Raw genomic sequence first — 14,488 nt, forward strand, 5'->3', positions numbered from 1 at the left:
AATTGCTGGGAAAAATTGGAAAATAGGATTGACCCACACCTAACATTCTATATCAAGAAAAATTAAAATAGTTCACAACTTAGACATAAAGAGTGATACTATAAGCAAATTAGAAGAATTTCTGATCTGTGGAGAAGGAAGGAATTTGTGGCCAGAGAAAAATTAGAGTTCCTTATGAAATGCAAATTGGATGATTTTGATTTTATTAATTTAAAAAGTTTTTATATAAACAAAATCAATAAAGACAAGATTATAAGGAAAGTAGTAAACTGGAAAAAAATTTATATCCAAGGGTTTGGATAAATGCCTCATTTCTAAAACATATAGAGACTGACTCAAATTTATAAGCCATTCTCTAATTGATAATGGTCAAAACATATTTTTTGGTCAAAGCACAATTTTTAGATGAAGAAATTAAAACCATTTCTAGTCATATGAAAAAATGCTCTAAATCACAATTGCTCAGAGAGATGCAAATTAAAATAACTCTGAGATACCACTACACACCTCTCAGATTGGATAAAATGACAGGAAAAGATAATGATGAATGTTGGAGGGGATGTGGGAAAACTGGGACACTAATATATTGTTGGTGGAGTTGTGAATGATACTATTCTGGAGAGCAATATGAAACTATGCCCATAGGGCTATCAAACTGTTCATACTCTTTAATCCAGCAGTGTCTCTCCTGGGCCTGTACCCCAAAGAGATTATAAAAAAAGAGAAAAGGGCTCACATGTTCAAAAATGTTTGTGGCGGTCCTTTATATAATGATAAGGAATTGGAAGCTGAGTGGATGCCCATCAGCTGGAGCATGGCTAAATAAATTGTGGTATATTAATGTTATAGAATAATATTGTTCTATAACAATCAGCAAGATGATTTCAGAAATGCCTGGAGACACTTACATGAACTAATGCTAAGTGGAATAGAACCAAGAGAACATTGCACATAGCAACAAGAAAATTAAATATTTTTAAATTTAAAAAAAAAAAGACATTATTGGTGACTTTGTAAAGAGCAGTTTTAGTTGAATAATAGAGGTTAGAAAGTAGATTGTGCAGAGTTAAGAGTGAAAAGAGAAGTGAAACTGTCAATTATAAACGGCCTTGCTATGTTCTGGGATTTAATACAATGATTACAATGTAATCCCTAAACAGAAGCATCTGAAGGACCTCGACAGTCATATATAGTCTCTTTAACTTTACACAGTGTTGGATCTTTTTTCATCACAGTGGAGACAACCTCTGTCAAGCATATATCAATTTTTTTTCCTTTTTTATTAATTTTGTAATTATAACTTTTTTTGACGGTACATATGCATGAGTAATTTTTTACATTTTCCCTTGCACTCACTTCTGTTCCAAATTTTTTCCTTATTTAATCCTTGTTTAATTTGATTCCTTTTTATAATCAGAGGATCAACAGAGTAAATTCTTTCTGTTGTTGTATCTTTATCTTTTTTAATGAATAGTTATTTTATTTTTTTCCAATTACACATAAAAACAATTTTCAACATTCATTTTTAGAAAGGTTTTGAGTTGAAAAATTTTCTCTCTCCTTCTCTCCTCCTCCCCAAGATGGCAAGAAATGTACAATCATGTATAATTTATTTCCATATTACTCATGTTGTGAAAGAAGAAATAGTATTGTATCTTTCAAGAAATCTTGAGGAATGGGGAGACACTTTGTAAACTGGGTATTAAGTTCTATTGAATCAAATGCTATTTAATAGTCAATAAACAAATTATTTAATGTGATCTTATGTTGTCTGTAATTTTTAATTAATTGTGAAGATGTAATTCCTGTTGAATACTAATTGTGAATACCTATCTTTTCTCTTATTGAGAGTGTCTTCATTTTACGTATAGATGAGTCTCATAAAGACTTTTCATTGCTGGGGAGGGAAGTATATAACATATATATATATATATACATATATATATATATAAATTTATATATGTAAATAGTTTTGGATGTTTCAGTACTAAAATTCAAGATTTTTTCTGTATATATGTCACTCAATATCCTCACAATTGTGTCACTTCCAGAATTGATTTCCTCTTTGTGTACTTGATGCAAAACTTCTGTTTTTCTTGTCTTTGTTCCCTTAGTGCCAATTCTACTGCCTCTGTAAGCATTTTTCTCCTGTTTGTTGTCCTTCTTTCATTTTCATGCTTAAATGCCTCTAGAATGATTTTTGCTTTGTTGGATAGTTTGCTAAGCTTTCTATAAACTGGCTTTGCCCTCTACTACTTCTGTCTATTTTATGAGATTATACTAGTCATAATAATTCATGATCTTTTTCCATGACTACTTAAAAACAATTTTTGTAATTCTGAACTTGGCAAATACCAACAAAAATATAAGCAATTTCTACATAGACAAAAGGGAACCAGAAAAAGAATACTGAGTATTATACATGGATCTGTAATTCCCTACTATATACTGCTTATTTAAGTTTATAAAATATTCAACAAGTTAAAATGCCAACCAGATAGAAAGTCAGGTATGAAGGCAGGAACTTCCTTTTGTTTTTTGAACTTGTAGAAATGTTGCATTGACACTAATCTTTCATTTTTGCATCATTAACATTACCTTCCCCTCCATCAGGTTATGGTGGTTGTTATTTTGCTGAAGTATTGATTGATTTTGATTTTCTTTTTTTTTCCTTTCTCTTTTTATTTAAAAACGTTGTCATATGTCATGGCTTTCTAAGGAGAGAGACAAAGATACAGAAATAAATGTAGTCAATATAAAAACAAAAGATAGCAATAAAAATCCCACTTTAAAAGAATATCATAATAGCTAGAATTTATGTAACTCTTAAAAGTTTGTAAAGCATTTTACTTTTAGTCCTCACAATAACCCTATGAAGTAGATATGATTTTACTTTTAAGGAAAGTGAATATGAGTGACTTGCCCAGAGTCACACAGCTAATAAATTTTTGAGGCAGGATTTAGTTTAAATGCTAAAACTGAGATTTTCTTGAATCTAACTCTAATATGCCATCAACTTCCCCATTTAGCTGTCACTCTATCATCATTTAAGCATTATTTAGATCCGTCTATTTCCTCAAATGTTTTTAACCTTTCTAAATTTCTCTTGACTCCCATGTTTGCATTTCTGTTTCTGCTCAGCACTAGTCTTGTTATCAAAATTGCCTGAAGGTCTTCTGTTCTATTAAAGATCTATCTAACTATACTGTCTTGAAGATGAATTATTGCTGATTATAAGCATTTATTTTTTTCTTTTTTGAGGTTATCAAGAACTCCTATTGAAAAAGAAATTATAAAATTTTACAGATGAACTAATAGTCTAACCAGTGTTGCCTTTGGCAGTTGATTTGCTGTTTGGCAAATAAGCCAGAGAAGATAGCTAGAAGGAACAGAAAATATAGCTCTAGATTTGGAGTCTGGAAGACCTAAGAGTGAATATTTTCTCAGACACTCACTAGCTGTGTTATCCTGAACAAATTATTTAAATGCTGTGAGCCTCACTTCCACATCTATAAATGAGGGAGTTGTATTTGCTAGCTTCTAAAGTCCCTTGTAGCTCTAAATATGTAATGATACCAGATGTTTGCTAAGGTGCTTTATTATTGTGACAATTAATTTACATTGATTAAACTCCTAGCTAAAGTCATTATTAATGTCATTTCTGTTGTATATTTCCCATTTCTAAATACTATTTGTTTAAATAGCTTGTTTTTCAGTTGTGTCCAACTCTTCATGACTCCATTTGGGATTTTGTTAGTAGAGAAACTGTAATGCTTTGCTATTTTCTTCTTCAGCTCATTTTACAGATGAGAAATTGGAGCAAATAGGATTAAGTGGCTTGCCCAGAGTCACACAGTTAATGTCAGGCCAGATTTGTACTTAGGAAGATGTCTTCCTGCCTTCATTCCCAGCTTTCTATCCACTGTGCCATTTAGCTGCCCTGTTTAAAAAGTACATTTTTTCCATTATTTTTTTCTCATTATTCTTTCATCTTATTTTTGTTAACTGATCTTCTGACCCACTGATGCACAAAGACTCAGGGATTACACTAACATTTGGGTAGACAAAATATTTAATGTTATTATAGACTGCACTGAAAGACATAGTGTTCAGAACAAAGAGAGGTAATAATTCTGCTATAAACTGCTCTTATCATCACATTCAAAGTACAAGACACAGTTCAAAGTAACTTTTTTTTTAGAAAGGTCATATACAAGTTATAGATTTCTAAAGGAGTATAACAAAGATGGTGACCAGACTAGCATCCATGCCAGATATAAACTTTTGAAGGAACTGAGAATATTTAGCCTGGAAAAGAGATGATTTAAGGAAAAATGTTAATAGTTTTTGATTATGTTGAAACACTGTCCCATATAAGACTACTTGCTCTGCTCCAGAAGGTAGAAAAAGAAATGATCCTTGGGTATAGTAGAAGAGAAATTGAACTTAATTTAAAGAGAAATTTCCTAGTAAGGAATTATATTACATTATATTATATTATATGGTATAATAAACTACCAAGCTAGAAGAGGCTATTTCAGGAAGGAAAGGATTACTCTTTACTGAGTTTTCAAACTAAGGATGAATGACCATTTGTTGGGAATATTAGAGAAAGGATTTTAAACCACTTAGAAGTTGAATTAGATGGTCACTAAGATAACTTCTAACTCTGAAATTCTGTGATTCTTAATTAATAGGATAAATGTTAAAATTTATTTTGTGGATTTGGATTTGTTGATTGAAAGAGAAGTTTCTGCAGAGTTATGGGGACACGAGCTACATAGAAAAATGTTGATAAAATATTAGGTGGAGAGGAAATAAAGTATCAGACATAAAGTAAATTTTTTTTCAAGAAGGCCAATAGTTAGATATTGTAAAGAGACTGAGCAGATGATGGAGGAAGAAAAGTAGTCAGTTCCCCTTCTCTAGCCTAAACTCCTTAAAAGAAATCTAGACAACATATCAGATTAGACTCTATTGAGGAAATCCAGGAAAAAAGGTCATAGTGAGATTTTTCCAGTACACATCAGCATAGGAAGACAGAGATAGGCTCGGTCCAGTAACATGCTAGGGGGCTTGCTGGCTTGAGCATTCCAACACAAGGAGGGGTTTTGTACCAGGGCAAGAGGAAGTCCAAGACCCATATGGGTCATCCTAATCTTATGTGGAAACAGGTATCAACTGGAAACCTTGTTGCTCATTACCTAGTTCTGGCCCATACATCTGGGGCAGACTGAGGAGAGAGGATGTAAGGGATAAGGAGGGTGTTGGAAGTAAGGAGCAGTTGCAGATCCCAGTTTGTGTGGCTTAGACCTCAGTAGCAGAGTTCTAACTTCTAGCTCTGTCTGAAGTCTACAGAGGAGTAATCATGGCAAGAATCCCAGACCAAATTGAAGCTTGCAGTCTTTTGACTCTGAATCAAATCTTCCAGTTGGTTGATAGGGCTGAATTAGGCAGCAGTTTATTATTGCTTAGACCCAAACCCAGATCAGGAGCTTGCAGAGCTCAGGCCAGAGAGGCAGCAATCAGAATTTTCCCTGGATCAAACTACTTTTTTATTTTTATTTTTATTTTTTATTTATTTATTTTTTAATATTATCCCTTGTATTCATTTTTCCAAATTATCCCCTCCCTCCCTCCACTCCCTCCCCCCGATGACAGGTATGAAGACAGGAACTTCTTTTTGTTTTTTGAACTTGTAGAAATGTTGCATTGACACTAATCTTTCATTTTTGCATCATTAACATTACCTTCTCCTCCTTCATCAGGTTATGGTGGTTGTTATTTTGCTGAAGTATTGATTGATTTTGATTTTTTTTTCTTTCTCTTTTTATTTAAAAACTCTGTATTCCTCCTGCTGGTCATTTCTTACAGAGCAATAGTATTCTATAACCTTCATATACCATAATTTACCCAACCATTCTCCAATTGATGGGCATCCATTCAACTTCCAGTTTCTAGCTACAACAAAAAGAGCTGCCACAAACATTTTGGCACATACAGGTCCCTTTCCGCTCTTTAGTATTTCTTTGGGATATAAGCCCAATAGCAGCAATGCTGGGTCAAAGGATATGCACAGTTGATCAAACTACTTTGTGAGCACTGAAAGCTTGGTGGTCAACTTAAGCTGTCCATAAGATATTGGAACCGAACAATAGTGAATATATAAGAAAATAGCAAAAAGACCAGCCTACATCTCTCCAGAAGTGCACAGAGTCCAATACCAGCATCAAGTCTGAAGTAAAAAAAAAAAAAAAAAAAGTAAGCTGGAAGAAGGAGTAAAAGAAAAAAGAATACCATCATAAAAAGAAAATATGGTTGTAATGTCCAGGCTAGCTCTCTGGAGAATCTTGGTCTTTAGGTGGAGGAATGATGAAGGCAGGACCACAAAGCTGATCAAAGATGGTCTCTGTGTCTGTGTCTGAGACTCTTCTGTGTCTGTATCCCTCAGCCCTTAAATACCTCAGTATGATTAACCACAACATACTGATCATATGCAACCATTACATCACCATATCACATTAAGTATATGTTTAGAGAACCATTATCTCACACTGAGTGGATAAGTGCTTAACTATAAGCACCCTGTTGTCCTTGATTCAAGTATACCTTTTCAGAGTTTAGGCCCTCACATATGGTGACATGTTCAAGACAAACCTGGAAGGAGAAAATAATTACAAAATATCTACAAACAAAGCCTCAAAGAAAACATGGCTTTGGCACAGAGAATTCCTGGAATGAATGAAGCCAAAATTGTTTGGGTTTTTTTAAGTGTTTTAAGATGCTTTCATAAATGAAATGAGGGAGCTAGAGGAAAAAAATTAAAAAGAAATAAAAGCCATAGAAGAAGAAGTTAGAAAGGGAATTAACAGCTAGGTACAAAACTTTGCCCAAGCAACAAACCCTGAATTAACAGCTAGGTACAAAACTTTGCCCAAGCAACAAACCCTGAAAAACCCCTGTAAATGATTCCTTGGGATGACAAGTACTAAAAGCTTTAAAAAGTAAAAGAAAATACAAGGCATCTCATGGAAATAACAATTGACCTGGAAACCAAATCAAGACAAAAAAAAATTAAGAATCACTGTACTACCTAAAAACTTAGAAATCATCTTCAAAAAATGTTAAAAAGAAAACTGCCCATATCTCTTTGAACCAGAGGGCAAATTTAAAACAGAAACCATCTATCACCTCCTGAAATAAAACTTAAAATGAAAACTCCCTGGAATCCAAAGTAAAAGGAAAAATATTGTAAGTAGCCAGAAAGAAAAACTTCAAGTATCAATGAATCAGTCAGAATCACACATGATTTAGCAGTCATCAGTAAAGGAGCAGAGAGCTTAGAATATAATATTCTATAAGACAAGGGATATAGGCTAATAGATGAGGAAAACTTAAACAACAAAATTGAATATAATCTTAGAGACAATTTTTAATTGATTTAGAACTTTAAAGGATTCCTGATGAAAAGACTTGGGACACATAGAAATAGTTCAAAAATAGGGTTAAGCCAAGCATAAAGAGATAAACATGAAAGAACACTGAAGGACTAAAAGGAATTAATTGCTTATATCTAAGCATGATGAGATACATGTGTCTTCTCTGAACTCTACCACTATCAGGGGTCATAGAGGGAGTTTAATCAAAGAGGGTCTGGGAGTAGTTCTATGTATTGGTCTTAAGACAAGAATGGAAAATGAGGGAAAGAGAAATATATGGGGGGAGGAAGAGAGAGAAAGAAAGAAGAGAAAATCATCTCATCTAATCAGGAGGTACATATAGAAGTCTATTCAAAGAAGGAGAAAAGGGGAGAGCAGATGACACTAGAATTTCACTAAGAATACATATACACAGTTGAATACAGAAATAAATGTAATAAAAAGATATACAAAATACAACAGAAAAAGATATATTATTCTTTAATGTTAAAATGGCAGGAACTAAGGGATTGAAGATGGTATGAGAAGGATGATTTATGGAGCAAGGTATTAGGAGAAGTGGTAAGATCAAGAGCAAAAAAGTTAGCAAGAGAAGGGGAGAGAAAGAAGAGTCTGGTCAAACTTGATTTGAGATGTGGAGAAGGGAGGTTGAGGATGCTCAACTGGTAAGTTGTATCAGTGCTGCAAGATTTGATTGCTTTTGTAATAAGTGACTTAGGGAACCGGGAGGTGCTTAGCTCTTTCCAGTCTTCTTAGGCTTGACTTCCTTATACATACTCAACAATCCAGGGACATTGACCTCTTTGCTGTTCTTCCCACACACCAACACACCATCTCTCTATTCTTTGTATTTTCACTGGTTCATCCTCATTCCTGAAATTCTCTTTACTCCCATCTCCTGGTTTCATTTGCTTCTTTCAAGTATTAGTTAAAATTCTATCTAATGCAAGACTCCTTCCCCATTCTCAGAGAAGTACTAGTTTTTTCCTGTGATTATTTCTTTGACTATTTAATAATATATATGTATATATCTAATGTAATAAATACATAAATGCATTTATCATGTATGTGCCTATCTATATTGTTTCTCTCTCTAATCTTGTTTGTACTTAGTTGTTTGCACATTGTCTCCCTCTTTTCAGCAAGGACTGTTTTTGCCTTTCTTTCTATCACTAGCACTTGGCTTAACACCGTGCCTGGTACATATTAAGTGTTTACTAAATGCTTCTTCCTGAAGTATCAAACTACTATGGTGGGAAATGATACAGGCAATAATAGAAGGATTGTTGAGCAGAAAGGAGGGCTTTCATTGCTGCATGACTCATAGGAAATATTTACACTGCAGCTACATCCATCATCCCATTAAACACTTTTATGTATACCGTGGTTAATGATCAGCTTTAGTTAACACTGCGGCTCACACCTAGGATTATTTGTCATCTCTGACTGTTGGGTGCAAAACCTGAGTCCGTGAACTTTCACCCATCGCACACTGACCAAGTTCTAAGCTTGCATTCAGACTTTTGATTCAAGCTTGTTGGAGACAAGTCTTCTTTGGAAACAGATATAGACAAACAAAAATGTTCAGGAAAAATTTATCTTTTGCTATTTTGCTAAACAGTGCCCCAAATGTAGGAACGCCATGACTGTGACTGTTGGGAGAGCAAGGTTGGGAAAAATAGTTGAGAAATTTATTAGTAGAGAGAAGGTTGTTTATGTATAAGCGTGGTCCAGTGATGTGGTTCAGCTTAGCTGGGATGAGGTTTTATTTTGGGTATTTCTATAAAACACAGCAGGATTTATTAGTATTGCACCATAGATTTTTTGAATTGTAATAAGTAGGCAAAGGGTACCACAGAAGGTCTTTTGAGTAGATCAGTGCAATTTTTAAGGAGTATTCTGATAGCTGTAGGAAAGACTTGAAGAGCAGTTGGAAGATAAGGAATCATGCAATGTTTTAGGGCCTAGAATAGCGTTCGTATGGGGGAAGCAGCACGACGGTAAATTCTGCAGTTCAGGATTAGACTTCTCCCACGCGCAGAACGCTCCCCAAATTGTCGAAACTGCCTCAACCACGTGGACTGAGAGACAAAACAACCCGTACTCCGGCCCAGTTCATCTTCCCCCTGGAGGTTGTGTATGCGCTGTTCTAGTAGAGCAGGCAGCGCATGCTCATTGTCACCCATGCACCCAACGCGCCGACGCAGTGAGAAAAGGTGGGGAAGAAGGCGGACAGGAAACCAGAACAAAGATGGCGGTTGCACTGCGGGCGGCGGCGGCCGGGACCATCCGGTGCGCTCTAGTAAGCAGTACCAGAGGCTGGACGGCGCAGGCCCGGAGATATTGCAGCCAGCCCGTCACCGTTAGTGAGCGCATCGAACAGAAACGCCAAGAAGCACTGCTCGGAGGCGGTCAGAACCGTATCGATGCTCAGCACAAACGGGTGAGTCAGAAGGACAACAAGCCTTAAGCCCCGCCCCCATCCGCTCTTGGCCTATTATTTTGTGGCGTGCGCGAAGACGCCCACCTGGAGTCATCCAATCAACGAAGTGTAATACAGGAGGCGTGTTCCAGCCCCTCCCACTTTTCCATTTTTCAATCTGTTTCAGTAAAGGGACTTTAACCCTCCCCCACTCTAGGCACCCTAAAGTCCTATACTAAAGTTACTTTAAAAGTAGTTCGCCTCTTTCTCTTTGTTCTTCCTCTCCCCTCCCTCTCTTCCTCCTTTTCTCCCTCTCTCTTTCACCTCCCTCCCTCTTTCACCTCCCTCTCTCTTTCTCTCTGTCTGTCTCTCTCTGTCTTTGTTTCTCTGTTTCTCTGTCTCTGTAGGTAAGAGGCATTTGTCTGTTTCTGTCTCTTAAAGACCTGTATTCTGGGACATCCGGGCAGGTTGGAACAGGTGGAGGCATTGAGCCAGGCGCGTAGGAAGAGCTGAGGTGGGAGCGGGAGCCATAAAGAACTTTGCTTGCAACTCCCTCCTTTTATGCATGAGAAGAAGAGGTGCTTAGAGCCTGCCTCCCACCTTGTACCTGGTGCTGAGCGCACCCCTCGGGTCCTTTCTTCTAATCCTGTCTGACAGAGTTGCAACGTGATGCCATTTATCACACGCTCTGATTGTGGAGAGGGTACTGAATTTGAACTCACAAAATCCCTGACGCTTCCAACCACCTCCGATACTTAAAATTTTTTTTTCAATCATCAGCAAGCATTTATTTTCTCCCCCAACCCACTGTGAGGAAAAATTATAAACCCAGACCCTTGCAATAAATATGTATAATCAAAACAATTTTCCTAGATGGACATGTTCCAAAGCACTGTACAGTGAGTCCTGATATAACCTCTCAGTCAGAACTGAGCAGTTCTTCCTCATAAGTCCTCTTGAACTCATGATTAATCGTTGCATTGATCAGTTTTAAATTTATTTTTTATTTCAATTTTTTCATAATATAAAAACTTATATTTTACTTTTTTGATTAACAAATTTATTTTTCTTCCCACTTTGTCCCTTTGTTGAAAAAATCTTGTACCAAATATACATAATCTAAACAAATTTTTTTCTACTTTGAGCCCATCATCTCTATGGGGAGGTAAATAACTTGCTATCTCCTGAGCTCTTTAGGTGGTCATTGCATTGACAGATTTCTTTCAAAGTTATTTGTCTTAACAATGTTTTTATTGCAAATTGCTCAATCTGTGTCAATTCAATACAAGTGTCTCCAGGTTTTTGAAACAGTCCCCTTCATAATTTTTTAGAGTTCACTAATATTCCATTACAGTAATTGTCTTTAATTTGCCAAATCATTCTTCAATTGATGAGTACCCCCCCCCCAGTTTCCATTTTTTTGTTATGACAAAAGGAGCTGAAGTAAATATTTTTGTATCTCTGGCTCCTCTTTTGATCTCTTTGGGGTATAGGCCTAATGATGATATTGCTGGATCAAAGGTTAGGCACAGATTGGTGATTTGAGGGGGAAGGGAATATTTTCAAATTATTTCCAGAATATCCAGCCAGAAGTCCAGATCATTTCTAAACTCCACCGGTAGTGCTAGTATGACTATTCCTGAAATTACTCCAACCATTGTCATTTTTTAATTTGTCACTTTTGCTGACCTAATGTATGTGAAGTAGAATTTCATAATTGTTTTAATTTGCAATTCTATAATTGTAAGTGATTGGGACATTTTAAAAAATATGTCTATTCATGGCTTGGATTTATTTTAACAATTTCCTGATCTATCCTTTGACCGTTTAACTACTGGATAATGGCTTTGGTTCTTAGATATTTCAATATTTTATATATCTTGGCTATAACAAAAACAAACTTACTTTAAAGATTATTTCCCAACTAACTTTCCCTTCAGATTTTAATTGCATTGGTTTATTTATGAAAGATCTTTAAATTTTAATGTAATTAAATCATTATTTCTTATTTCATCATAAACTTTTTCCCTACCCAGAATTATATACTTGATCTTCTGATTGTTTCTTTGACCTTTTATAGCTAAGTCTTGTTATCATTTGGAGCTTATCTTTACATATGGTATGAGATGTTTGTCTAAACCTAATTTTTACCAAATTGGGAAAACAGCACTTAAATCTGTATCTTAACCAAGCATTTCAAATAGAATAGTCAGGTTTGGGATGTTGGGGACCAGGGAAAGATTAAGAGAATACAAATGGGTAGAGAGTGACAGAAGGCATGATACACTCACTGATAAGCTAATTTCCCCTTGGTTTTCCTTATATGATTTACAGACTATTTTACTCAGGGTATTTTGTGTGTACTTTTTAATTTCAGGGAAAACTAACAGCCAGAGAGAGAATTAGTGTCTTGCTGGATCCTGGGAGTTTTGTTGAAACTGACATGTTTGTAGAACATAGATGTGCTGATTTTGGAATGGCATCGGATAAAAATAAGGTATTTATTCAGAATTGTGGCATGTATAATTCTACTATACAGATATTATTACATCTATTTATGTAGGTGTAATGGCCCTATTGCACCATGAGAAGAGGGCTGTCTCAATCAAAAAAGGCCCAGGGTTAAGTTCTGTCTCTGATACAAACTACAACTTGAGTTTCCTGAATAATTCTCTAAGATTTGAGAAATCTTAGAAACAGTTGCTGATCTCCCCTGTAGAAGGAAATCACTGATGAAATCACAGATGCAGGCAAAAAAAAAAATCCCCTGATACACAATAGAGAATGGTTGGGTCTTTCCCCTGGTATCTTGGTATTCAGTAATTGTTTACTGCTGGTGGAGGCATTTTTAAGATGGATCCTGCAGAGGAGTATACCCAGATTATCTGGGTCCTCTGTTGGGCTCTTAATTGATCTACATGTACTAGTTTTGAATGAAGAAGAGCTGAAATCTTTTCTAGGCAGTCAATTCTTTTAGAATTGCACATTGCTTGGAGTTCATCATAATGCATCTTTCATAAGCTCTGTCTGCTTTAGTTGCTTAGATTTTTAGCACTGTAGAAAAAAGGTCCTGGAACAAATGTTCAAAATAATATTTTAGCTTCATTCAGACTTAGCTGAGAAAGCAAATCACAAAGTTTGACCATTACATATATATTTTTTAACTTAACAAGAAATAGAAATACAACTCATGTTTATTTAATGGATGCTTTGGGCTCTGGGGGAGAGACAAAGTATAGGTAAGGAGAGCCCAATAAGATATTCCCTATGATTTTTTTTAACCAAAAGAATCATAATTTAATTTTCACAGCATTCTAGCAATTACATAACTAGACATGAGTGGTTCTCTGTACTTAATTTTGTAACTTTAAGCTTGGTCTAGTTTTTCTAAGTATGGATCTACTATAGTCTGAGGTTGGGAAATTGTCCTAACAATCTTTTTGGGAGAATTCCCATTGATCAATGAAATTTCTTTTATAATTGTGTCCTTCCTTTTGAGAAATCACCATGTTTGGTTTTTTACTTTAAAAAAGTTAAAATACATAACTCAGCATTCTCTGAGAACATTTGCAAACCTAAGACTGTGATTATAGGAATTGATAATTCTAAACCTCCAGCTCTCAGGGAGCTTCATGTTTTTAGAAGCAGAATTTAAGACTTAAAAACTATACTAAAAGTTCTTCCTCCTTATGCAGATTTAGAAATCTGATCAATCTCTAATCCAGTGTTGATTGCTCACAGGTATTTTGTATTCATTGTTCATACTTGTATGCCAAGTGTTGTTTTAGCTTTCATTTTTCATTTTTTAAATTAAAAAGCAACAATCATGTTAATTAAAATAGATAACATTTCTGTTTTGGCTCTTATGTCTTTGATTTCTTTTTCCTGTAGTTTCCTGGAGATAGTGTGGTAACTGGCCGGGGTAGGATCAATGGAAGACTGGTTTATGTCTTCAGTCAGGTATAATATATTCATTGTGAATATTTGAGTTATATCTAGCTGTAACTTGATGTAATATGTTGAAATTTAAAAAAATGTATTAATAGTTTTTACTTACCAGGTATACGCATGGGTAATTTTACAACATTGACAATTGCCGAACCTTTTGTTCTAATTTTTCCCCTCCCCCCCCATGATGGCAGGTTGACCAATACATGTTAAATATGTTAAAGTATAAATCAAATACAATATATGTATACTTGTCCAAACAGTTATTTTGCTGTACAAAAAGAATCGGAACTAGTGTACAATTAGCCTGTGAAGGAAATCCAAAATGCAGGAGGACAAAATTAGAGGGATTGGGAATTCTATGTAGTGGTTCATAGTCATCTCCCAGAGTTCTTTCTCTGGGTGTAACTGGTTTAGTTCATTACTGCTCTATTGGAATTGATTTGGTTCATCTCATTGTTGAAGAGGCCCATGTCCATCAGAATTGATCTAATATGTTGAAATTTATTAGTCTACAAGTAGAAGGGAACAAGAAAGGAATTAATCAGGTGGTCTTGAGGAAATGAAACCTGCTTGATAGTAGGTAGATTTGTAATCCAGGCGGAGAGCTATCTAAAGGCCAAAGTTATTTTCTCAGAAAGATAAGGGACTATGGTGCTGTGTCATATATACTCTCAGA

General features: G+C 35.3%; 1 protein-coding gene across 2 annotated transcripts in view; it reads left to right on the forward strand.

Moving 5' to 3' along the window:
* Positions 1 to 9,630: 9,630 nt before the first annotated feature.
* Positions 9,631 to 14,488, forward strand: part of PCCB (propionyl-CoA carboxylase subunit beta) — a 61,731-nt gene continuing 56,873 nt past the window's right edge. For both annotated transcript variants that reach the window (XR_012488124.1, XM_074301600.1), the window contains exons 1-3: positions 9,631 to 9,882; positions 12,239 to 12,358; positions 13,753 to 13,821. Coding sequence is in view for 1 of the 2 variants with exons in the window: in XM_074301600.1 (XP_074157701.1) it covers positions 9,691 to 9,882; positions 12,239 to 12,358; positions 13,753 to 13,821 (381 nt within the window). In the remaining variant the exon portion in view is untranslated. The remainder of the gene's footprint in view (positions 9,883 to 12,238; positions 12,359 to 13,752; positions 13,822 to 14,488) is intronic.

The sequence above is a fragment of the Sminthopsis crassicaudata genome, chromosome 3 (genome assembly GCF_048593235.1).
Source record: "Sminthopsis crassicaudata isolate SCR6 chromosome 3, ASM4859323v1, whole genome shotgun sequence".
In the NCBI taxonomy this organism is placed as follows: Eukaryota; Metazoa; Chordata; class Mammalia; order Dasyuromorphia; family Dasyuridae; genus Sminthopsis; species Sminthopsis crassicaudata.